The 26,441-nt window shown below is 42.8% G+C and overlaps 1 protein-coding gene across 2 annotated transcripts; it reads left to right on the forward strand.

Moving 5' to 3' along the window:
• On the forward strand, positions 1–26,153 carry LOC141116948 (Fc receptor-like protein 5). Of its 2 annotated transcripts, XM_073609464.1 has the most exons (8): positions 1–291; positions 6,549–6,569; positions 12,564–12,812; positions 15,086–15,331; positions 18,566–18,799; positions 20,857–21,111; positions 24,404–24,538; positions 25,714–26,153. In XM_073609464.1, the coding sequence occupies exons 1-8, from the start codon at positions 249–251 to the stop codon at positions 25,845–25,847; spliced, it is 1,317 nt and encodes a 438-aa protein (XP_073465565.1). In that variant the 5' UTR covers positions 1–248; the 3' UTR covers positions 25,848–26,153. The 2 variants fall into 2 exon arrangements, with proteins under 2 accessions (XP_073465565.1, XP_073465566.1); XM_073609465.1 differs by lacking the exon at positions 24,404–24,538.
• The last annotated feature ends 288 nt before the right edge of the window (positions 26,154–26,441 follow it).

The raw sequence follows: 26,441 nt of genomic DNA on the forward strand, positions 1-26,441 counted from the left end.
AGGAAACCAGTCAAACTTGAGGTATGGAGTCTGTCATTGCTGGTCTTCTTCTGAAGATGCTTGGGACCTGGCTGTCGTAATGATAGATTTCAGTAGTTTGAATGTTCTCACAATGCTCATTCCAGCCTGACTTCTCTAAATAGTTAAGTACCGCACCTATCATTTCACACCCGCTCTGTATACAACGTATAGTGTCCAAAGAACTTCTGGTTCCTACAGATGCAGCATTGCAGAGACGAGTTGGAGTAATGTGTAGGCTGCGGGGTCCATGCCAGATAATCATCCTCATTTGTAAGTATGGAAACTATTACTAATTTTATTACCAATTACTACTGGATACTCTATGTCTTTGTTCCACTATCTGGGTGCATGTATCTGTCAGTATCTAATGGTAAATTGATTGATCTTGGGGACCCAATGGTTACAAATGGTTACAAACAAAAAAAAAATATTTTTTTGGAGTATTTATGTATGAATATTTGTTTTCATTCTTAAAGGTACATTAGGGATGAGGTTTGGGTTTGCTGTTACCATGGGTTCGAGCTGATTTCTGAGTTTGAGATGTGTGGCCCCAGCAAATTTTTGTACAGATTTGTTTGGAAGAATTTTTTTATAATTATTATTTTTTGCGGTAGGATATATTGCATTTTTTTAATCCTACAGCACTGTATGGCCTTCGAACTATGGCCAGCAAGCTTAGAAGAAAGAAAGGGATGGTCAGCACTCAGGATGACATCCATAAATTGGTATTCCGTTATTGAAAAGACATGTACAATGCTGTAAAGGGACCAAGCTTAGAAGTCCAATAAGGGGGCTTTTGGATAAGTTAGTCCCCTAAAAGAGGGGCACAGAGCAGCCATGGCATCCATGAATTGGAAGTTGTTGTAGGGAAAGGATAGGAAAAGCTGTCAAACTGCATTAGGAGAGATCAGGGGGTAGTTTGAAAACTGTACTTTACTTTGATTGCTAGCTCTTTGGACAATCAAGCCCTGTGCTGCCTATTTTTGCTTTTATTGGGGATTTTTTTCTGTCTTCCATTTTGTTTAATGGTTAATTTGAGATTAACATTCAGTTTTAGCTTCTGTTCCGGCCACAGCAAACGGTTTTCTTTTTTTATTTGGCTTTTTTTTTCCAGGGGGGAGTAACCCGATGTTTTTTGAATAATTTTGGGGGCATAGTGTATTTTATTTTAGATTGATTGGGTTTTTATTTTAGGCCAAACTTTGTTAATTCATTAATTCTTTAAAGAAACGTTAACATTTTCTTCTGGGGTTTTAATTTTTAAATTTGGAGTTTTAATTTCTTTTTTTTAATTCTTATTTTATGTTGATAGGACCTATTTTTAAGTTTCTGATGCTTAATGCAAAGCATTTACTTGTTATTGTCCATCTAGTTTTTAAAGCTGCCTTTTGTTTGCAGCATGCCAAGGAAAAAAACTTAAGTGCAAGAACAGCATGCACATTAACCAGCTCACATTAGATAACGCACATTTACTGCACCCCCTGCTCCTAAAGATAAAATAAAAGTTAGGGATACACCAGTTAGGCATATTCTCTTTAATTAAAACTGTCCTGCTGCTGGCTAATTCTACCTTGTTATATCCTCTGCGGTGTCCTAAATCTTATAGGAAAATCCCAGCCTGTGCTCTTTAACCACTTGCTGACCATATACTGTATACATACGATTACAAGGCGGCTCTCCTGCTCCTCCTGCACAGGATCACGTACCCGCTTATCATTAGGCTGAGAGACAGAATGGCAATCTGCCTATGTAAACTGTCAGTAGGTAAGGAATTCATCCTGTGTTCCTGCAATGCAGGAACATGGATCAGTGCCTTCCTATAGTAAAAGCACCTCCCCATAGCGAGAAAACACATTGTTAGGCATACAGTTAACCCTTTGATTGCCCCTGATGTTAACCCTTCCCAGACAGTGTGATTAGTACAGTGACTTATTTTTATCATTGATCACTGTATTAGTGTCACTGGTTCCCGCAAAGTGTCAAAAGTGTCCGATTTGTCCGCCAGAATATCGCAGTCCTGCTATAAGTCACTGATCACTGCTATTGCTAGTAAGAAAATAAAAATTAAATAAAAATTCCATAAATATATCACATAGTTTGTAGACGCTATAACTTTTGCGCAAACCATTCAATATATACCTATTGGGATTTTTTTTTTTTTTTTACCAAAAATATGTAACAGAATACATATTGGCCTAAATTGATGAAGAAGAATTTTTTTTATTAGATATGTTTTCTAGCAGAAAGAATTTTTTTTTTCCAAATTGTCGGTCTTTTTTTGTTTATAGTGCAACAAATAAAAACCGCCAAGGTGATCAAATACCACAAAAAGAAAGTTCTATTTGTGGGGAAAAAAATGACATCAACGACTTCGGTGATCGACTGTGCAATTGTCAGTTAAAGTAACGCAGCGCCGTATTGCAAAAAATGGCCTGGTCATTAACGGGGGGGTAAATCGGCTGCAGAATAGATAAGTATAGCAATTTTTGCTTTACAGGGTTAGATAGATTAGGTTTAGAATGTGGCAGAGAGCAGGTTTAGAGTTAGTTAGGTAAAAAATGAATACCTCTAGGTTAGGATTTTTAAGGCAATTTGAAGAGAGAAAAAAATTGTTTTTAAATATTAAAATAGTTTATTTTTATACCAATTAAACATGATTTAAAAGTGAATATTCAACATGTAGACAAAATAGTACAACTAGTTGGAAACATATAACATGATATTGCACAATTGAGATGATCCTGAAGTGGTATTCCCCAACTACTTGCAGTTCCATCATCCATGCACAATGCAGGTGGTGATCAGTAGAGGGGACAACCAACGCGTTTCGAAATGTAAACATACAATAAATTCTTCTTCAGGGATTTATACCACTTATTCTTTATATGTCATTGGCAGAAGCACTTCTTCAGCTAAAAATGGGATCATGTATAATCTGTATGAAATGCTCTTCATAATATACAGAGACCGCAGGATTATATCCAAAAAAGGCACCCAAGGAGAAAGAAAATAGGAGGTATTCAAATGGAAAATCTCCTATGTGTCTCCCCAAAACATGCTGTCAGAAATGGCCATTCCTTCCTCCACAGTGTCCTTAGTGGATGAATTCCCGCGAAGCCGCACCTTATACTTGGCGGCAGGAGGTTTTTTGGACGCCAATGAGGGTTTTGCCTGTATTTTGACAGCAGATTTGAATACCTCCTATTTTCTTTCTCCTTGGGTGCCTTTTTTGAATATTATTCTGCGGTCTCTATTATGAAGGGCATTTCATACAGATTATAAATGATCCCCTTTTTTAGCTGCAGGAGTGCTTCTGCCAATGATATATAAAGAATAAGTGATATATAGAATTTATTGTATGTCTACATTTCGAAACGCGTTGGTTGTCCCCTCTACTGATCACCACCTACATTGTGCATGGATGGTGGAACTGCAAGTAGTTGGGGAATACCACTTCAGGATCACCTCAATTGTGCAATATCATAGTATATGTTTCCAACTATTTGTACTATTTTGTCTACATGTTGAATATTCACTTTTAAATCATGTTTAATTGGTATAAAAATTAACTATTTTACTATTTAAAAACTATTTTTTCTCTCTTCAAATTGCCTTAAAAATCCCAACCTAGGTATTCATTTTTTTTTAATATATAAAGTGATGATGGTAATTACATGCCAAGCCACGTGAGTCTTTATTAGCGCTAGTTAGGTATTGCCTGAACTTCCACTTTAAGGAACTGCATTAAGGTAAAACACATTTTACCTTTAGAACCACTTTAAAGAGAAACTTCACCCCCACCCAGGTTAATTTTAGTATTAACTTTTTCTTACCTCGTTTTCATTAAGAAACAAAATGCTTATTGGACTCTATACATTTAGTTTGGTGCTCATCTCCTAAATATTCTATTGGGTCTCCTTTAAAGGCCCTTTTACATGCAGAGGAGCTGCCAGACAGAGACACTGCGCTCTTTTACAGGCAACTAACCATGTACTATCAATCAAAATGTAGAATCTGATGACTCTCATCCACTCCTTCTAAATTATTCTGTCCCTAGATGAGGCCTCCTGTGGCTTATGCCGCATACACATGATCGGACTTTCTGGCATACTTGGTCCGGCACACTTTCTGACAGACTTTGTCCGCCAGGTGCGCCGGACTTTAAAACGGACGGACTTGCCCACACACGACCGGACTTTCTGGCGGGCTAAGTCCGCCCGTCTTTCCGACTGACTTTCGCCAGGGTTACGGCGGACTTTCAGAATGAACGGACTTGCCCACACACGGACAAGTCCGTTCATTTTGAACGTGACTCAGGTGCAACGGGACTAGAAAAGGAAGTCAATCTTGCCACTTTTACCGGCGAGATTGACACCTTGCGAGCCCCGTCGCGGTGCATACCAGGCCCTTAGGTCTGGTATGGATTATAAAGGGAAACCCCTACGCCGAAAAACCCCCCTAAAATCCATACCAGACCCCGATCCGAGCACGCAGCCTGGCCGGTCAGGAAAGGGGGTGGGGACGAGCAAGCGCCCCCCCCCCCTCCTGAACCGTACCAGGCCGCATGCCCTCAACATGGGGGGTGGGTGCTTTGGGGGAGGGGGGCGCCCTGCGGGCCCCCCCATCCCAAAGCACCTTGTCCCCATGTTGATGAGGACAAGGGCCTCTTCCCGACAACCCTGGCCGTTGGTTGTCGGGGTCTGCAGGCGGGGGGCTTATCGGAATCCGGGAGCCCCCTATAAGAGGGCCCCCAGATCCCGGCCCCCCCACCCTATGTGAATGAGTATGGGGTACATGGTACCCCTACCCATTCACCTAGGGAAAAAGTGTCAATAATAAAACACACTACACAGGTTTTTAAAATCATTTATTAAACAGCTCGGGGGGGATCTTCCTCCGGCTTCGGGGGTCTTCATCCGGCGTCGGGGGTCCCTCCGGTTCCTCTTCTCCCGGCGTCCGGTTGGTTCTTCTCCGCTCTCTCCGGCCTCTTCTCCCGGTGCTCCAGTTCTTCGGCCGGCCCCTCCGCTGTCTTCAGGTAGCTCTCTTGCCAGCGGAGGTCTGGACTTCTGGGCTTCTTGTCTTCTCTTCTCTTCTCCAGATGTTGACACGACGCTCTCTCCGGCTGGACTGCTCCCTGAGGGCTTCGTTGTGACTTATATAGGCGGAGACCCCGCCCCCATATGATGTCACAGTCCCTGGGCATGCTGGGACTGTGACGTTTTAGGGGGCGTGGTCACTGGGTGATGTTGACCATTCCCCCTAAAACGTCACAGTCCCAGCATGCCCAGGGACTGTGACATCATATGGGGCGGGGTCTCCGCCTATATAAGTCACAACGGAGCCTTCAGGGGGCAGTCCAGCCGGAGAGAGCGTCGTGTCAACATCTAGAGAAGAGAAGACAAGAAGCCCAGAAGTCCGGACCTCCGCTGGCAAGAGAGCTACCTGAAGACAGCGGAGAAGCCGGCCGAAGAACTGGAACAACGGGAGAAGAGGCCGGAGAGAGCGGAGAAGAACCAACCGGACGCCGGGAGAAGAGGAACCGGAGGGACCCCAGAAGTCGAAGGAAGATCCCCCCGAAGCTGTTTAATAAATTATTTTAAAAACCTGTGTAGTGTGTTTTATTATTGACACTTTTTCCCTAGGTGAATGGGTAGGGGTACCATGTACCCCATACTCATTCACATAGGGTGGGGGGGCCGGGATCTGGGGGCCCTCTTATAGGGGGCTCCCGGATTCCGATAAGCCCCCCGCCCGCAGATCCCGACAACCAATGGCCAGGATTGTCGGGAAGAGGCCCTTGTCCTCATCAACATGGGGACAAGGTGCTTTGGGGTGGGGGGGGCCCGCAGGGCGCCCCCCTCCCCCAAAGCACCCACCCCCCATGTTGAGGGCATGCGGCCTGGTACGGTTCAGGAGGGGCGCTCGCTCGTCCCCACCCCCTTTCCTAACCGGCCAGGCTGCATGCTCGGATCGGGGTCTGGTATGGATTTTAGGGGGGACCCCACGCCGTTTTTTCGGCGTAGGGGTTTCCCTTTATAATCCATACCAGACCTAAGGGCCAGGTATGCCCCGCGCTCGCTGCAATAGGAAAAATTGTTTTTCCTATTGCAGCGAGCGCGAGATGCAATACCCTGCCCTCGCTTCGTATCTGGCCTGTTGGACCAGCATACACACGAGCGGGTTTTCCGTCGGACCAGCACACAGACGAGCGGACTTTCCGCCCGAAACTGAGTCTGACGGAAAGATTTAAATCATGTTTCAAATCTAGGTCCGGCGGGCTTTTGGGAAAAAGTCCGCCGGAGCCTACACACGGGCGGATTATCTGACACACTCTGGTCCGCCGGACCAAGTATGCCGGAAAGTCCGACCGTGTGTACGCGGCATTAGGAACAGTTTATGGTCTAAGTCAGTGGTTTCTTCGGGGCCACTAACTTTAAAGCATGAACCACTAATAGTCCTTGAGGATTGAACATGGAAATACTGATCTGCAGTATAATCTGTATAACAAATGATTTCCTCTCTTGCAGATTTAATGATACAACACCCAGGTAAGTCCTTGTTTTACACAGATTTTATTTCTTACAAGTAAAAATGGCTACCTCCAAAAATAAATAAAATCTTATATGTTTGCCACATGCTCATAGATCTCTTTTTAATCTATAAGTAATTTTAAAATGACCTTTCCCATCTTTAAAATAATTCTATGTATGATTTATGTCTACTATTTGCACCTATGTTGGTGACACGTGGGTGGTGTGAAATATATAAAAGTCTTCAGGTTTGCTTTCACATACGGCTTTTCTCACCTGAAGCTCCCACTTGTTATCATAGGGAGCTTCAAGTAGCCATTTTATTATCTTCTACAAGTAGAGAAATCACTCATGACTGACACTCCATGGGCATGGCCAGTGCCAAAGCCACGCGTTTGAAAAATAAATAGTCTCTTGACAAATTTTTTTGGATCTGTTCCACTGGTGTGGTCTGTAGAAATGGAGGACCCCCACTATGCCAACATCCAAAAATTGAATATAAGGATTGAGGAAAAAATCTAAAAAAATAAGCAGACTTTGTAGGCACATCATGAAGCAGTGAATATGAAAAAAAACAGATCTTTATTACAAAAGTTAAAAAACATATACACATTTAGACAACACCTTATATTAAGGTCAACAGATACCCAACATACCAGACATGAAGGTTGGATTGTTACATATGTAGATAAATATATAGATATATCCAGTGGCGTAACTAAAACCTTTAGGGCCCCGATGCAAGAAATCATGAAGGGCCCCCCTGACCCCTGGACCGCGCTTTTCCTAGGGGGATGTCTGATAAGAGGAGGAGCCACGAGAGCCACCGAGGAACCCCAGAAGTCGGTGTTCGGGGCCACTCTGTGCAAAACTAACTGCACAATGAAGGTATGACATGTTTGTTATTTAAAAAAAAAAAACCTTTACAATCACTAATCACTTAAAACAGGTGGTCAGGAGGCAACATATTGCCTCTTTACCGGCTGTCAAATGCCTCTGAAAAGTGTTCTGAGCATGGATCGCTTTTCAGAGGAACAGCATTTTGTTGCTGGTACTTTGAACGAGCAAGAAAAAAAAAATCAGTCCTGATTGTACACATATAGAGTGTCAGGATTAAACGTGCATATATAAAATGTGCATACATACATCTAAACAGTGGCGGCTGGTGCTCAAAATTTTTTTGGGGGCGCAAACATTTTTTGAAAAAAAATCATCAAATGCAGCCACTGTGCCCATCAATTGCAGCCACTGTGCCACTTAAATGCTGCCAGTGTGCCATCAAATGCAGCCACTGTGCCAAACGCTGCCACTGTGCCCATCAAACGCAGCCACTGTGCCCATCAAACGCTGCCAGTGTGCCCATCAAACGCTGCTACTGTGCCCATCAAACGCTGCCAGAGTGCCCATCAAATGCTGCCACTTTGCCCATCAAACGCTGCCACTGTGCCACTTAAATGCTGCCAGTGTGCCATCAAACGCAGCCACTGTGCCCATCAAACGCTGCCAGAGTGCCCATCAAATGCTGCCACTGTGCCCATCAAACGCTGCCACTGTGCCACTTAAATGCTGCCAGTGTGCCATCAAACGCAGCCACTGTGCCATCAATTGCAGCCACTGTGCCAAACGCTGCCACTATGCCCATCAAACGCTGCCAGTGTGCCCATCAAATGCTGCCAGTGTGCCCATCAAACCCTGCCAGTGTGCCCATTAAATGCTGCCAGTGTGCCCATCAAATGCTGCCACTGTGCCTTTAAATGCTGCCACTGTGCCATCAAACGCTGCCACTGTGTCCATTAAATGCTGCCAGTGTTCCATCAAACGCAGCCACTGTGCCCATCAAACGCAGCCAGTGTGCCCATCAAATGCTGCCAGTGTGCCCATCAAACGCAGCCAGTGTGCCCATCAAATGCTGCCAGTGTGCCCTTGAATGCCCCCAGTGTGACCCCCGACCGCTCATCGGCACTTACCCTGTCTTGGTGGGGCAGCGGGTGACTGCGACGAGTGGGGTCCTCCATGCGTCTCCTGCTGTCCACATCTCCCGTCCTCTCCTCCTGATAGGCGTCCAATAGTGGCGCCTGTGGTTTCAGCCAATCAGGTGACGGGTAACAGACCCGAGAACCTGATTGGTGGAGAGGCAGTTTAGTGTTAGGAAAGCGAATAATCATTCACTTTTCTAACACAGCTGAGTGGCCTGTGAGGTCACCTTTTTTGATGCCTATTAGAGCCTATGGCTCTAATCCGGTGCTTCAAAAACACCCCCCGCCGCTGTAATTCAGGTTCCCTGCGCCCAAAAATGGGCTGGGCGCCTGAATAGGGGGTGGCAGCGGCGGCCATAGATAGATTCATGCAATGCATGAATCTATCTATTGGTGATAGAGGGGGTGGCTGGAGAGAGGGGGCAGCACCCGTGCGCTCTTATGGACGGGCCACCACTGCATCTAAACACACACATAATATACACACACATATACTGTATATACACACACAAACACATATACATATATAAATACACACATAAACACATGCAAACACAAACACATACATGAACACACATATAAACACACATATAAACACACATAAGAACACACACATACAGAAAGCCTTTTCAAAAACTGCAGTGCTTTACCTCACCTCTTCCTGCCGGGTACTGCACTATAGGGGGAGACAAAGAGCACAGCACACACTGCTTTCACTTTAGAACAGTGTGACAAGCTCCCCGCACAGTGCCGATTACAGTTCGGCCGACGATTGGGGAGATCGATCTCAGCCGCTCCTCCTATCAAGATAAACAGGGGCGCCCTCAAGGCCCCCCTGCAGCATGGGGCCCAGTCGCCATGGTGACCTCAGCGACCCCTATACTTCCGCCACTGGATATATCTGTATTGAAATATGGTCGTACAGCACTAAAAGACTTGTACGCTCAGTCTTAACTACCACTAGGTAGCCTGTTGGTATCACTTATTCCTTGTAGGGACTTATGCTGCTTTCACTTCCTGATTGGTTTGACTCTCTAGAATACATTAATTTACTAGACGACATCCTTTTCTCTCTTTTGTTTATTCATGTTAGAATAGACCTGTTCACAGTTTGCTCCCCTAGGGGTGAATAGGTTTATTCTTGGAGGTTTACTAGCTAGAAACTGAATTTAAAGATATGAATTTGAAGGATTATTCACGATTATTATACTGACTTAATGTATTTATCAAAAATGCATTCGCTATACCATGTAACTGTAATGGTGTGAATCGTGTTATACTTTTCTTAATGTCTTTATCTGTTATTTTATGTTCCGATAACTAAATAAAACTAAATAAAAAATTGAATGTTAAAAAAAAAGAAATATGGTCCAACAGGCTCCTCCACGTCTGCTTGTCAACGCGTTTTGCAAAATAATTTCCTCAGAACACACTGGGTAGGTGCTGATACAGGTTAAAAATATAGACACATATATATCTTTTCATGTGACAACTCTGAAGAAATGACACTTGTCTACAATGTAAAGTAGTGAGTGTACATCTTGTATAACAGTGTAAATTTGCTGTCCCCTCAAAATAAATCAACACACAGCCATTAATGTCTAAACTGCTGACAACAAAAGAGAGTACACCCCTAAGTAAAAATGTCCAAATTGGGCCCAATTAGCCATTTTCCCTCCCTGGTGTCATGTGACTCGTTAGTGTTACAAGGTCTCAGGTGTGAATGGGGAGTAGGTGTGTTAAATTTGGTGTTATCGCTCTCACTCTCTCATACTGGTCACTGGAAGTTCAACATGGCACCTCATGGCAAAGAACTCTCTGAGGATCTGAAAAAAAGAATTGTTGCTCTACATAAAAATGGCCTAGGCTATAAGAAGATTGCCAAGACCCTGAAACTGAGCTGCAGCATGGTGGCCAAGACCATACAGCGGTTTAACAGGACAGGTTCCACTCAGAACAGGCCTCGCCATGGTCAACCAAAGAAGCTGAGTGCACATGCTCAGCATCATATCTAGAGGTTGTCTTTGGGAAATAGACGTATGAGTGCTGCCAGCATGGCTGCAGAGGTTGAAGGGGTTGGGGGTCAGCCTGTCAGTGCTCAGACCACACGCCGCACACTGCATCAAATTGGTCTGCATGGCTGTCGTTCCAGAAGGAAGCCTCTTCTAAAGATGATACACAAGAAAGCCCGCAAACAGTTTGCTGAAGACAAGCAGACTAAGGTCATGGATTACTGGAACCATGTCCTTTGGTCTGATGATGATGAAGATACATTTATTTGGTTCAGATCATGTCAAGAGTGTGTGGGGGCAACCAGATGAGGAGTACAAAGACAAGTGTGTCTTGCCTACAGTCAAGCATGGTGGTGGGAGTGCAACAAAGAGAAAAAGCGGCACATTAAGAGATGAAGAAACATTTGTTGGTTTATTGTAGAATCAAAGGTTAAAAAACATGACAAATGAGGGATCCACACTGTTCAGCAGACACGTTTCACACAGTGCTTAATCATTGCAAGCATTGCAATGATTAAGCACTTTGTGTGAAACGCATCTGCTGAACAGTGTGGATCCCTCATTTCTCATGTTTTTTAACCTTTGATTCTACAATAAACCAACAAATGTTTCTTCATCTCTTAATGTGCCACTTTTTCTCTTTGTTGCATGGATTTCCCAGGTTGCGGACCTTGGCAGGCACCCAGTCTTGTTGCCACAGCCGGATCAAGAGATCTTTAATTTGCAGACCGCCTTGGAGCGGTGTACATTATACTTCCCTTTTCCTATGGTGGTGGGAGTGTCATGGTCTGGGGCTGCATGAATGCTGCTGGCACTGGGGAGCTACAGATCATTGAGGGAACCATGAATGCCAACATGTACTGTGACATACTGAAGCAGAGCATGATCCCCCTCCCTTCAGAGACTGGGCCGCAGGGCAGTATTCCAACATGATAATGACCCCAAACACTCCTCCAAGACGACCACTGCCTTGCTAAAGAAGCTGAGGTTAAAGATGATAGACTGGCCAAGCATGTCTCCAGACCTAAACCCTATGTTGTCATGGAGAAGTGTCATGGAGATGTTGTCATGGAGAAGTGGAAGAGGACTCCAGTGGCAATCTGTGAAGCTCTGGTGAACTCCATGCCCAAGAGAGTAAAGGCAGTGCTGGAAAATAATGGTGGTGTCAGGGCTGGGCTCAGCCCTTCCTTCTCTGAGCCGGCCGCTCAGCTGCCTGCTAATTACCAGCTCCTATCTCTCCACAGTGACTTAATGATATCCTGCTCGTCAGTCCTGCCTACTAAGCCGTCCAGTCCAGATGATCTCTGCCTTCGCCTTGGTCACATCCTTGGCCTCGGTCACACCTCTAGAGACGCTCTCCTGTGTTCCTGGTAAAGACTTGCTTGGCTGACATTTCTTCTGGTTCCAGATCCTGCTTGCTGTTCTACTACGCTGTTCTCTGGCTCCCTGACGTTTTGGCTTGTCTTACTATGCGTTCCAGTTCCTGAACTCTGGCTATGTTTTGACTATGTTTACCTTTTTTTATTATTAAACAAGTGTGATTTAAATGTACTTCTGTCTCGGTTTGATTCATGGTTTCCGACAGGTGGCCAAACAAAATGTTGACACTTTTGGCCCAATTTTTTTGAAATATGACTCTGCCTCTTTGACTTTAAATCAGACATTTAACAAATATCTGCAGTTGTAGCATCAGATGGTGGTGAAGGATGGCATTGCCAACACCACCATCTGCATCAACATAACAGTTCTGCTTTCCATGCTCTTCTTCTCTTCAGTAACATATCTCTTGTCAAATTCCACATCACATTCTAAATGCTATGGTTTTCAACCTCCAGAACATAGCTAAACTTTTCAAATTAGTTTACCTTTAGTGATTATACCTGTTTAAGTTGGAACTGAATCCCGTTCAACCGATTCAACTTGTTAGTACTATCCAAGATGTAAAATGTGTACACATACTTTAACAACCTTTCTGTACAGACAGGTACACGTTTTCTAGTCCACTAATGTAAATTGTCTTGTAGGATATGCAAAGAGGCCTGTGGTGAAGGTCATTCCAAACTATAATAAGATCCTCACAGGAGAGAAGATAATGATGACCTGTGATGTGGAGTCTAATGCATCAGGATGTTCCTGGTACCATGAGAATATCCTAATATACACAGGAAAGGATTATGTCATTTCAATGACTGAGATCAGACACAGTGGAGATTATCAGTGCCAGAACAGTGCTGGAGAGAGAAGTGAGATTGTCACACTGAATGTTACCACAGGTGAGTTGATCCAAAGTGAAAATTCTATACTTCCTGTCCTCAAATTCGTATCACTAAAGAGCTCTCAGTGTTCCATTATGTGTTTTAGGAGTTGATTTGATGTGGGAGACGTATCATATATAATGGTAGTCAGTGGCGGCCTGTGGAAAAAAATTGTGGGGGGGCGGCAAACAGTATGCCACCCCCAAATCTGGCCTCTGGCTCTAATCAGGTGCTTAAAAAAAAATCCTGGCCTCTATAATTCATGCGTCCCGTGCCCTGAAAGGGACCAGAAGCATGAATAGGGGGTGGCCACGGCCGCCATGAATAGATTCATGGTATGCATTAATCTATCCATTGCATATAGGGGGATGGCCTGGAGAAAAGGGTGGCGGCACCCGGGCACCCCTGATAGACGGGCCGCCCCTGATGGCAGTGTCTGAAAGTACAAAAGGTATTGGATCAGAATGTTCACATTAATCCAAGCTTACATTCTTGACTGACCCAATTTGAATGCTCTATGTAAAGGGTTGCCAAACTTTCTAAACAGAAGGCCAGTTTACTGCCTACTGTCCTTCAGACTTTACGGGGCTGGATTGTGGCCACTGGGAGTAGAAAATGTCATAGTGTCAGTGGGAGTAAACAATGTCTCAGGCTTGGTGGTAGTGGGTGTAAAAATGTTTTACTTGTGGTCAGCAGGAGGAGGAAAAGTTCCTCATCATTGGTATTAGTGGGAGGAATAGTTCCCCATCATTGGTATTAGTGGGAGGAATAGTGCCCATCATTGATATTAGTGGAAGAAATAGTGCCCCATCATAGGTGTCAGAGGTAGGAATAGTGCCCCATCATAGGTGTCAGAGGTAGAAATAGTGTCCCATCATTGGTGTCATTGGGAGGAACAGTGTCCAATCACTGGTAACAGTGGAAGGATCAGTGTCTCATCGTTGGTGTCAGTGGAAGGCATTATGCCCCATCTTTGATGTCAATAGAAGGAATAGTGCCCCATCATTGATATCAGTGGGAGGAATATTGTCCCTTCAATGGTAATACTGGGAGGAAAAGTACCCCATCATTGGTATTACTGGGAGAAATAGTACCCCATCAATGGTGTCAGTAGAAGGAATAGTGCCCCATTATTGATACTAGTTAGAGGAATAATACCCCGTTGTTGGTAAAAGTGGATGGAACAGTGCCCCTTTATTGGTGTCAGTGGGAGGAATAGAGCTCCATCATTGGTATCTATCTGCAAGAGGAATAGTGCCACATCTTTGGTATCAGTGGAAAGAATAGCGCTCCATCATTGGTGTCAATGGGGGGAATTATGCCCCACTGTTGGTGTCATTCGGAGGAATTACAGCCCATCATCGGTGTCAATGAGAAAAATAGTGCCTCGAAGGGGCAGACTAAGGCAAGCAAAGGAAAAAATTGGAGACCACTGTTCTATGTGATTCAGCCCTGTTCATTTATACTGAAAAGTCTGAGCTTTGCTGTCATGTGAACACATAGAAATACATGAAAAAAGTTACATTGTGATTTATGATAAAAAGTATGCAGGGCAATTTGGAACATTGTGGAGGCAAATTTTTAAAGTTGGTTTAGTGCTGAGCCTTTTCTGTTTAATTTAAATAAAGTACCGGTAATTTAGGATATACCCATTTATAATGAAAATGGAAATCGTCAGATTGTGGTAACCCATGACAACATCCATTGAAAAGGAAAATCTTGTAGAATATGCTGAATTAAAAACAGTTCTCTAGTATACTATAGAACACTCAGAAATCCTTTCAAAACTGGATAAAAGCACCCAAGATAATTGTAATTGTAAAAAAGTTTATATGATTTTTTTTCCCGACAATTACAATTAACTTGGACTTTTTTGTTTAGTTTTGGTATGGCGTTCTTTTGTTTGTTTCTATGGTAAAAAGTGTCTGAATAATGCACAAAAGTATCTCTTACTGTGCACATCAATAATGTTTATTATTTTCTTACAACAAATTTAAATAAAAAAATTAGAAATGAAAATTCTAAAATTCTATTTTTTGAAATGTTTCCTATAATGAACTTTTTACACCTAATTGCATTTAATGGCTGACCAGAGTTTAGCTTTAAGCTTATAGAAGTAAATCAGTTGTGCTTGTAGCATGCAATACTAGGAAATGCTAAAGGAGCTAAAATGATTATGGAATCTTGAATCCTGTATTCTTCACTTTACAAAAACATATTAATCCCCTGGTGTTACTCTGATGTTACTTTTGTGGTATAATGGATATAACAGATGTCATGCTATGCTTCAGGTGAGGTCATCCTTCAGGCTCCAGTCTATATATATGAAGGTGATGATGTGTCTCTTCGATGTCACTCACCATACCCTGCAAATCAGACAATATTTTACAAGAACAATCAGATGATCCAGAACAACGACTCTGATCTACTTCCTATAAAATCTACAGACTTGACATCTACCTACAGATGTTCCAAACAATTCCTGAGAACTTTCTATAAGACTTATAGTTCTGATGATACCAGTATAACCTACACAGGTAAATATTGTTCTATTTATTCATATCTCTTTCCTAAAGTGTTAAAAAGAAAGGAAAATGATCTACCTACAAACAAGAAAAATGATCTTTATGAACCGGCTTATGAAAGTTAACACACAGGCTTTAGTTTGAATTCTCTACCATGATCAGTGCTAACAATACGTCATGTTTGGTTATAGTACATTGCGCCCATGTACACTGTAAGCATGCCTGGATGAAGTCGGCAAATAACATCAACACAACCCCAAATGCCTAGTGCCAAGTGCCATGTAGATAGGACTCAATTACTCGGCCCATGATTATAGGGTAGCACATGTGTAGCACCCTCTAGTGTGCAAAAAGTAGGTAAATATACTTTGTTGACTTATGGTAGCTGTGTGAGTCTGGAATTGGGGTGGGTTACCCCAGGTTAGGCTAGAGGGCTCTGCAGGGCCGATCTCTGGTGCCTCCACCTGGATCTAGAAGGTTGGAAAAGCTTCTGGAAGTTAGTGGACAGAGGGTAGGAGGTCCTGATCTGCATACTTGAGGGAATCTGGCCAATCACCCAGGCAGAAGGCACTGGCATGGTGGCTGGGTCAGCCCTTAATTATGGTGGAGCCTGAGCAGCAAGGGGAATCGGGTGGAAGATGGAATGCTGAAGTTGCTCTCGTATGGCCTGAGAGGGGACCCCAGGTCTGGGGTCTCTGCCTCCAGGCAGGAGCTAAGGAAAGGAACTAGAGGAAGCCCAAGAGAGGGATCTCCATTACCTTTGGGTCTTGTGCAGAAGACATCTGGGCTGACATGGGAAGATCTGATCAGTTGGAGGCCTGAATGGGATTCTTACCCAGTGCAGGAGAGAGCAGAAGACAGTGTAAGTACCTCAGCAAACCCAGGGGCATACAAGAGGAGAGACTGACAGACTTTCCAGGGACAGCGTTGTGCTATATCCCATTTCCTTGTCTTGGTGGCTAGGTGGGCTAGTATTTTAAACCTCGGGGCAAAATCCTTGACTTCGGGGTGAAAGGAATTGGCTACAAGTCACTTTAGTAGGTTTATGGATTTAATTAAAGCACAATTATTATCAAGGAGAGAGGGTTAAGACACGGGATACCTAAAAAAAATATAATCAAAAAATGTCTTCAGATTTTTCTTCTAGCAACAGTCAACACAAGCTGTAGGCTTTTAAGCCAATACCTGCAAGTTGTTTTGGTAGGTGAGACACTACAATCTTGACCACCAACTACAAAGGGGCTTTAAATACAGAATAAAAGCAAAATGTGCGGCTACATATACACAGATTCGACAGGTTGCATCGAAAAAACTGCATTTATTCTATCTGACAAAACATGGAAAGACAGAAATACCCAACGCGTTTCGAACAATGTTGTTTACACTTTTCTTTCTCAGGGGTAAATATTTGCAGAATACATTATATCTATATATCTATAATAAAGAAGTATAACTAAGCACCATATTTATGCATAAGCAAATGTTTATATATATATATATATATATATATATATATATATATATACAGTATATATATATATATATACAGTATATATTTATACATTACATACTGACCCTATATATTATATATCTGAATATCTGAATATATCCATATATTTTATATATCCATATACTTATATCTTATTTAGATACACCCTTAGTTAATGAGCAGCGGCTCATTATATAACACAATGCAAATATATAGGATCAATATGTAATGTTTATATATATATATATATATATATATATATATATATATATATATATAGTGTATATAGACATATACAGTATATATATATATATATATATATATGTATATATTACCAAAAGTATTGGGACACCTGCCTTTACACACACATTAACTTTAATGGCATCCCAGTCTTAGTCCGTAGGGTTCAATATTGAGTTGGCCCACCCTCTACAGCTATAACAGCTGCAACTCTTCTAGGAGGGATGTCCACAAGATTTAGGAGTGTGTCTATGGGAATGTCTGACTATTCTTCCAGAAGTGCATTTGTGAGGTCAGGCACTGATGATGGAGGAGAAGGCCTGGCTCGCAATCTCCACTCTAATTCATCCCAAAGGTGTTCCATCGGGTTGAGGTCAGGACTCTGTGCAGGCCGGTCAAGGTCCTCCACCCCAAACTCACTCATCCATGTCTTTTTGGGTCTTGCTTGGTGGTTTAAATCATTTGGTGGAGGGGGGATTATGGTGTGGGGTTGTTTTTCCAGGGGTTGGGCTTTCCCCCTTAGTTCCAGTGAAGGGAACTCTTAAGGGGTCAGCATACCAAGACATTTTGGACAATTTCATGCTCCCAACTTTGTGGGAACAGTTTGGGGATGGCCCCTTCCTGTTTCAACATGACTGCACACCAGTGTACAAAGTAAGGTCCATAAAGACATGGATGAGCAAGTTTGGGGTGAAGGAACTTGACTGGCCTGCACAGAGTCCTGATCTTAATCCAATAGAACACCTTTGGGATGAATTCGAGCGAAGACTGCGAGCCAGGCCTTCTCATCCCACATCAGTGCCTGACCTCACAAATGCTCTTCTGGAAGAATGGTCAAACATTCTCATAGACACACTCCTAAACCTTGTGGACGGCCTTCCCAGAAGAGTTGAAGCTGTTATAGCTGCAAAGGGCGGGCCAACTCAATATAGAACCCTGTGGACTAAGACTGGGATGCCATTAAAGTTCATGTGTGTGTGAAGGCAGGCGTCCCAATACTTTCGGTAATATAGTGTACTTGCTTATGGTCCCTATGCATAAATATGGTACTTAATTCTACCTCTTTATTATAGATATAATGTATTCTAGAACGTCAACTAGAAGCGAGATCCTGAGATGATCACCAGTTAGAAGGAGGTAACCAAACCACTGACAATGAATATAAAGTGGGGCGCTATGCTAAGCACTGGTGGGGGACACCGATCACCAATATAATGTTGTGCACTACAAACTAAAATGTGTCACTTTTATTATTATTACTGGCATTGTGTAATGATTGAATGTTTGTTGCCTGTATTTGAGAATAAATAATGACAGTTTAATTAAATTCTTTGATGTAAATTATTGTGATTTTAATGCTGCTATTTTCTGTTTGTTAGAAAGATTCTTTAAATATTCTGATTATGAATCATTAAGTTTCTACATAGATTTATCTGTTTCCTATGATGCCTGTAAACAGAATTATGTAATGTATTGTCATTATTTTCTTCTATGTGTTCCTGTGTCATGTCTTGTAGAGGGTGATTCTGTGATCTTCACACCAGAGTACAACAAATTACTTACAGGAGAGAATATAACGATGACATTCATTGGAGGATTGGGTGTAACACATTACTGGTATAAAGATAATGAGAAAGTGGCAGAAGGATGGAGCTATAGGATCACATCTGCCCAGGTTGGACACAGCGGGGTCTACGATTGCCGGGCAAAAAGCGGTAATAGTGCCAAATTCCGTCTGGATGTCAGTGATGGTGAGTTGATTACTTATTAAAGCAAAACTCCAGGAAAAATCTTTTTTCCATGTCCTTCTTGCTGATCTCCTACCTCCTCCGACTATGCCATCCATGTTCTTCTGAGCTCTGTAGTTCTCCTGTCCTATCCTGATGATTTTGAAGAAAAACCATTACTGCCCTGTGATATCCTGTTTGTAAGACCACTGGCTGCTATTCCTCCTGTACCCTCAGCCGGCGGTCTTGTCACTTCCCACCAGTAGTTCTCTACAAGACTTCCACTTCCGGCCCTGCTTGCTGTGGTGAGTGGAGGGGTCTCATAGCCCCCAGTGTGTACCGCCCATAGGGGTGTGGTGTCCTCCTTCTCCTCCTCTGCTCCCTGCCAGCACCGCCCCCAATCTGCCCCCCGCGTGCTGCCGCCGCCCGGAAACTCTCAGTGCAGAGCGGAGATCTCAGGCTGTGACAGATCTTGTATCTTGTATTTGAAACACTGATCGCTGTAATGTCCCGCCTCCTGGGTCTGCAGAGGACCAGCCTGCTGTCAATCACAATGCCGGCCCAGGAGGCGGGATGTTACGGCGATCGGTGTTCCAAATACAAGATACGAGATCTGTCACAGCCTGAGATAGTTACATAGTTACATAGTAGGTGAGGTTGAAAAAAGACACAAGTCCATCAAGTCCAACCTATGTGTGTGATTATGTGTCAGTATTACATTACATATCCCTGTATGTTGCGGTCGTTCAGGTGCTTATCTAATAGTTTCTTGAAGCTATCAATGCTCCCCGCTGAGACCACCGCCTGTGAAAGGGAATTCCACATCCTTGCTGCTCTTACAGTAAAGAACCCTCTACGCAGTTTAAGGTTAAACCTCTTTGCTTCTAATTTTACTGAGTGGCCACGAGTCTTATTAAACTCTCTTCTGCGAAAAAGTTTTATCCCTATTGTAGGGTCACCAGTACGGTATTTGTACATTAAAATCATATCCCCTCTCAAGCGTCTCTTCTCCAGAGAGAATAATTTCAGTGCTCGCAACCTTTCCTCATAACTAAGATCCTCCAGACCCTTTATTAGCTTTGTTGCCCTTCTTTGTACTCGCTCCATTTCCAGCACATTCTTTCTGAGGACTGGTGCCCAGAACTGGACCGCATACTCCAGGTGCGGCCGGACCAGAGTCTTGTAGAGCGGGAGAATTATCGTTTTATCTCTGGAGTTGATCCCGCTTTTAATGCATGCCAATATTCTGTTTGCTTTGTTAGCAACAGCTTGGCATTGCTGAGCCTATCATCTACTAGGACCCCCAGGTCCTTTTCCATCCTAGATTCCCTCAGAGGTTCTCCCCCCAGTGTATAGATTGCATCCCTGCTCTGCGCTGAGAGTTTCCGGGCAGCGTGTGCCATCCGGATGATGTGTAGTGATGATCCCCGCTCTGCACTTATGGGCACAGACATAGGCATGCACAGCCTATTGCATTAGGGTGCACCCCAAAGCTCAAATACACGTGTGTGTGTATATATATATATATATATATATTTTGTTTGGGTACAGTGTAGCATGACCGCGCAATAGTCATTCAAAGTGTGACGTAAATTGTCCTGGGCAGGAAGGGGGGAAATTGCCTGGTATTGAAGTGGCTAAGCTGCCCACTGTCTCTTGTAGGACCTACATCAGGTATCCCAGGAGACCTTGGGGTACTCCAAAGTGCCTTTGCCGGTGGCAGCTGTATCTTCCTGGTTCTTACAGCCCCTTGATGACACACCATGGCCAATGTACATCATTGCTGGGGGGGGGCTGCAAGAACTCAGAAGAGACAGCTGGCTCCCAATGACATTAGAGAAGAAGATAGGTTCAGTACAGAACACTGCTTGATTTGCTGGGCATGATTTTTTTCTTCTTGATAACCCAGTGAAAAAGGTAAAGGGGGAAATGGAGGGGGTGAAGTCCCTGGTTAACACAGCTAACTCCAGTAATCTGAAATCTGATTGGCTGCTATAGGCTACTGTACATGCTCTTTGCTTAGTTTCATAAAATTGACTTGTCTGTATTGAAGATGGTCTGATGATAGTTTTGTGTTTCAGGTCCGGTCATCCTGCAGGCTCCTCCACTTGTGTATCGGGGTAGTGATATGGTGCTAAGATGTCACAGCCGTCCTGGGTATAGGGTCATCAATACAACATTCTACAAAGATGGCAATGTCATACAGCCTTCAACCAATGATCTTGCTACAGTTATTATTCCACGAAACCAACAAGTTGGAAGATACAGATGTACGAGAACATTATCCTGGGAAGAATATGTAACTTACACAGATGAAGTGTCCTTACACATCAGAGGTAAGTGTTCATCACAGTGAGTGCCATGGAAGTGTCTGTAACACCAAATTTGTCTCTTTGGTGTGAACATACCCAACGATTATTTCAACATATCATCAGAATGAGTAGAATCTACCAGCTACCAGACTCCCTCATGTGATGCGGGGCCTCCATGAAAGAAGTGGAAGGGCTCTGACTTTCTGCAGCTTCTAATGCATTCTGTGAGAAGCTCACAGTGTGCAGTGAAATCAGAATAAATTCAGCCCAAGAGAGGACCTTATAAAACCGTGCAAGACTGAAGGGAAGGCTGGAGTTCAGCTTTACAGATAAAAAGCCTAAAACACCATTAAAGTGGTTGTATGCCCTGCTTTGTTATTTTTACCTACAGGTAAGCCTATAATACGGCCTATAATAAGGCTTACCTGAAGGTAAAATGAATGTCTCCTAAACCTGCACTGTTTGGGAGATTTTCACCTTTTTTTTTGGCTTCTCTCATGTTCACAAAAATAGGGGTAAAAAATATGATATTCATAGGCCTTCTATATTCTTTTAACCTCAATAGTTCTTAAAGGATATTATGTGATAGACCAACACAAAGTGGCGCATAATTGTAAAGTGGAAGGAAAATGATAAATCTTTTCAAAATTTGTTACACATAAATATGTGAAGAGTGTATTTATATTCATAAATATAAATACTGATTGATACCCCTAACTAAAATCTATTGGAACCAATTGCCTTCAGAAGTTACCTAATTAGTAAATATCATGCACCTGTGTGTAATTTAATTCCAGTATAAATACAGCTGTTCTGTGAAGCCCTTGGAGGTTTGTTAGTGAACAAACAGCATCATGAAGGCCAAGGAACACACCAGACAGGTCAGGGATAAAGTTGTGAAGAAGTTTAAAGCAGGGTCAGGATATAAAAAGATATCCCAAGCTTTGAACATCTCACGGAGCACTGTTCAATCCATCATCTGAAAATGGAAAGAGTATGGCACAACGGCAAACCAAGACATGGCCGTCCACCTAAACTGCAGGCTGGGCAAGGAGAGCAATAATGAGAGAAGCAGCCAAGAGGTCCATGGTAACTCTGGAGGAGCTGCAGAGATCCACAGCTCAGGTGGGAAAATCTGTCCACAGGACAACTATTAGTTGTACACTCCACAAATCTGACCTTTATGGAAGAGTGACAAGAAGAAAACCATTGTTGAAAGAAAGCTATAAGAAGTTCTGTTTGCAGTTTGTGAGAAGCCATGTGGGGGACACAGCAAACGTGTGGAAGAAGGTACTCTGGTCAGATGAGACCAAAATTTAAATTTTTGGCCTAAAAGCAAAACGCTATGTGTGGGGGGAAACTAACACTGCACATCAGCCTGAACACACCATCCCCACCGTGAAACATGGTGGTGGATCATGTCGTGGGGATGCTTTTCTTTAGCAGGAACATGGAAGCTGGTCAGAGTTGATGGGAAGATGGATGGACCCAAATATAGGTTCACCTTCCAGCAGGACAACGACCTACATACAGCCAGAGCTACAATGGAATGGTTTAGATCAAAGCATATTCATGTGTTAGAATGGCCCAGTCAAAGTCTAGACCTAAATCCAATTGAGAATCTGTGGCAAGACTTGAAAATTGCTGTTCACAGACGTTCTCCATCCAATCTGACAGAGCTTGAGCTATTTACTCGGTTCTGAAAATGTCAAGCACTTCTGCAGCAGAGAATGACATTTTCTGAACTGACTTTGGGGCCCTGTGTCTCGGGGCCACTTAGTGCTAGGAACCCCAGCTTTGGTTATGTTGTAGTGCTAGTTCCACTGGGTTTGCATACCAAATTTGGGGTTCCAAGCATCATATGGTTCCGAGATATGGGGCCCCAAAGTTGGTTCAGAAAATGACATGCTGCAGAAAAGTGCTTGACTCGAATATAACCCGAGGCAGGCATTTTCAGCACAAAAAAAGTGCTTAAAAACTCGGCTTATACTCAAGTATATACGGTACACAGTATCTCACAAAAGTAAGTACACCCCTCACATTTTTGTAAATACTTTATTCTATCTTTTCATGTGACAACACTGAAGAAATGACACTTGTCTACAATGTAAAGTAGTGAGTGTACAGCTTGTATAACAGTGTAAATTTGCTGTCCCTTCAAAATAACTCAACACACAGCAATTAACCACTTCAGCCCTAGAAGGATTTGCCCCCTTAATGACCAGGCCATTTTTTTGCGATACGGCACTGCATTGCTTTAACTGACAATTGCGTGGTCGTGCGACGCTTTCCCATAAACAAAACTGACATTCTTTTTTTTCCCCACAAATAGAGCTTTCTTTTGGTGGTATTTTCTCATCTCTGTGGTTTTTATTTTTTGTGCTATAAACAAAAAAAGACTGACAATTTTATTAAAAAAAAAACAATATTTTTTACTTTTTGCTATAATAAATATCCAAAAAAAAATTTTAAAAAACAAATTTCTTCATCAGTTTGGCCAATATATATTCTTCTACAAATTTTTGGTAAAAAAAAATCCCAATAAGCGTATATTTTTTATAATTTTTTTTTTTTTACTAGTAATGGCAGCGATCTGCGATTTTTAGTGGGACTGCGACATTGCAGTGGACAGATAGGACACTTTTTTTGGGACGGCTGACATTTATACAGCGATCAGTGCTATAAAAATGCACTGGTACATGCCTTAATTCATTCCCAAATATAACGACCTGGATAGTTTTATGTACATTATAATTTATATGATGGTACTGTAATGTTGTCTTTTATATGTAACTCATGTATGGTACCTTGCTGTTGGATGGGTGAGCGGCGATGCAGTATATGTATTGTGTAACTACTGTGAAGCATGTTACTTACTAGTACATTCATATGCTCCTGGCCATATTCCCTTATATGTCACCTACTTTCCATTGAGGGGAAGGTAATCCCTGAATTACGGCACGTTAATTTGCATATGGAGTAATTCAGTAGGGGGCGGTACTAGCATGGCCGCTCTCCATATAAGATGTGAGGTGCAGTAAGATGGCGCCGCCTCAGAAGACGTTAATCACGAAACGCGTCAGCTGTTGTCACGCACCCACGTCACTTCCGGTACGCTAACAGGGAGCCTGGAACACAGTTGGAGCGCACGCTGCTTGCCGGCCCCTGCTACTACTGTGCTCACTATAGACTGTAGCTTCATCTGAGGTTTTTTTACCCATTGGATAGGACGCCTGTTTTTATTTGTGTTTATTTGTATTTTTATTTGTGTTTTTAATCATTTAACCTATGGGAGTCCATATCTCTTCCTTATGAGGATTTACTATTGGGATCTTACGGGAGGATTTCTTGGAAACTGCATTGGTGAAACACCGGCTGAAGAAGCCATCAAGGGACGGGACGCCTGGTTATCCCTACATGCTAACTACCCCTGCAGGGGTAAGAGGAGCTGGTGAGTGGGGACCCACAAGGGGGAGCACAAGAGTCACCTGATTACCTGAGCACCTTGTCACTTTGTAATTTCCTGCATTTGTTGCAGCAACACTGCATTTTTTTTATCGCATTTTTTTGCCTGCACTTTTTTGTTTTTTTGGCTTATCTGATTGGACTATTTTTTGAAGTGCATATTTCATGAACAGTCACATAATTTATTCTAGTTTGCATAAACATATATTTTTTTGATCACCAGTGTGTGGTTGGACTATTCAGTTGGGTTTCCCAACATATACACCTTCATCTGTGGGATCTGTTATTGTGTTTGCAATCAATTATTATTCATCATTTTTTACTTATTTGTGTAGGTAGTAGTGTGTTTGCTTACACCGAAGTGCTTTTATATTCACCTTTACACCTTAGGTCACACTATAGGAGGTTTATGTTAAATCACCACCTGAGGGTTACTCAGTGCAGTTTAGAACCCCCTGGGTGCTGCACTATACACCTTTATTGTCACACATCAAGGGATTGAGGTACCATTGTTTAGCCCAGGTAGCGCCACTTACCCCACTTGCATTTACCACTGATTACTGTATAATCGTCACTGGCAGGGAAGAGGTTAACACTAGGGGGCGATCAAGGGGTTAAACGTGTTACCAAGTTAGTGCTCAAATTCATCCTAAGGGTGTTCTATAGGGTTGAGGTCCTCCACCCAAAACTCGCTCACCCATGTCTTTATGGACCTTGCTTTGTGCACTGGTCCAACTAATTTTGTGGAGGGGGGATTATGGTGTGGGGTTGTTTTTCAGGGGTTGGGCTTGTCCCCTTAGTTCCAGTGAAGTGCCTTCTCGTCCATCATCAGTGCCTGACCTCACACATGCGCTTCTGGAAGAATTGTCAAACATTCCCATAGACACACTCCTAAACCTTGTGGACAGCCTTCCCAGAAGAGTTGAAGCTGTTATAGCTGCAAAGGGTGGGCCAACTCAATATTGAACCCTACGGACTAAGACCGGGATGCCATTAAGGTTCATGTACAGGCAGGTGTCCCAATACTTTTGACAATATAGTGTATATCTGAATGTGAATAACATAGCTGCTCCTATATAGTGAATACAAACGCTTGAAAATGTTTTACATTTATTTGTCAGATAACCCTTACTGTACTATGTAAAAATGTTCTAATTTCAGGAGAAAACCACAAGGTGGATTATACAACAGTGAATATAATACGTCTGGCAGTTTCGGGTTGTGTGTTGTTCATGGCGTGTGTTTTCCTCATCCATCACACCAAGACGGAAGTGATCACACCTTCTAAAGGATGAGTGGAAACTCTACGTTCCTGGTCGGGACTTACTTTATATCTGCCTGTTGTAGAAGTGACCTCTGGATTTCTTCACCAGGAACACCATAAATGTATGCTTTGACGAGGACCCACCATTTGGTTCCATTCAACGACAGTTTTGGTTGCATTAAAAATATTGTGTACTTCTTGTACCTAAGAATGGACCACGAATCCTGTTTGCCTTGATTCTAGGCTTCATGATCAAGAATGCAAGGGCTGTTTATATGTCTCAATACTCGTTGAGATTTTGATAAGTGCAACCAAACAAGACCTTGAGGTCAATCAAGAAAAACTGGTCATTTAAGACCTTTTGGCTTGGGTGCATGGATTAGCGGTGGAAGTAGGCTTCTTTTTTTTTCCTTGCATACTCTGCATTCTTGTTTTTACTGCTTTTTGTTTTAAATGGTTGTGTCTTGTTTTTTTTAGATCCAAAACAATTAAAGGCATACTATTTTCTAACTAAGTGGACCGATCATAAATCTAAACCCAATAGCTTTTTTTCTTAGGTACGCATGTGTGTTTTTGCAAATAACCAAACAGCAAATCATATGCCATTTTGATTGAATGTATTATA

The sequence above is a fragment of the Aquarana catesbeiana genome, linkage group LG13 (assembly GCF_042186555.1).
Source record: "Aquarana catesbeiana isolate 2022-GZ linkage group LG13, ASM4218655v1, whole genome shotgun sequence".
NCBI lineage: Eukaryota > Metazoa > Chordata > Amphibia > Anura > Ranidae > Aquarana > Aquarana catesbeiana.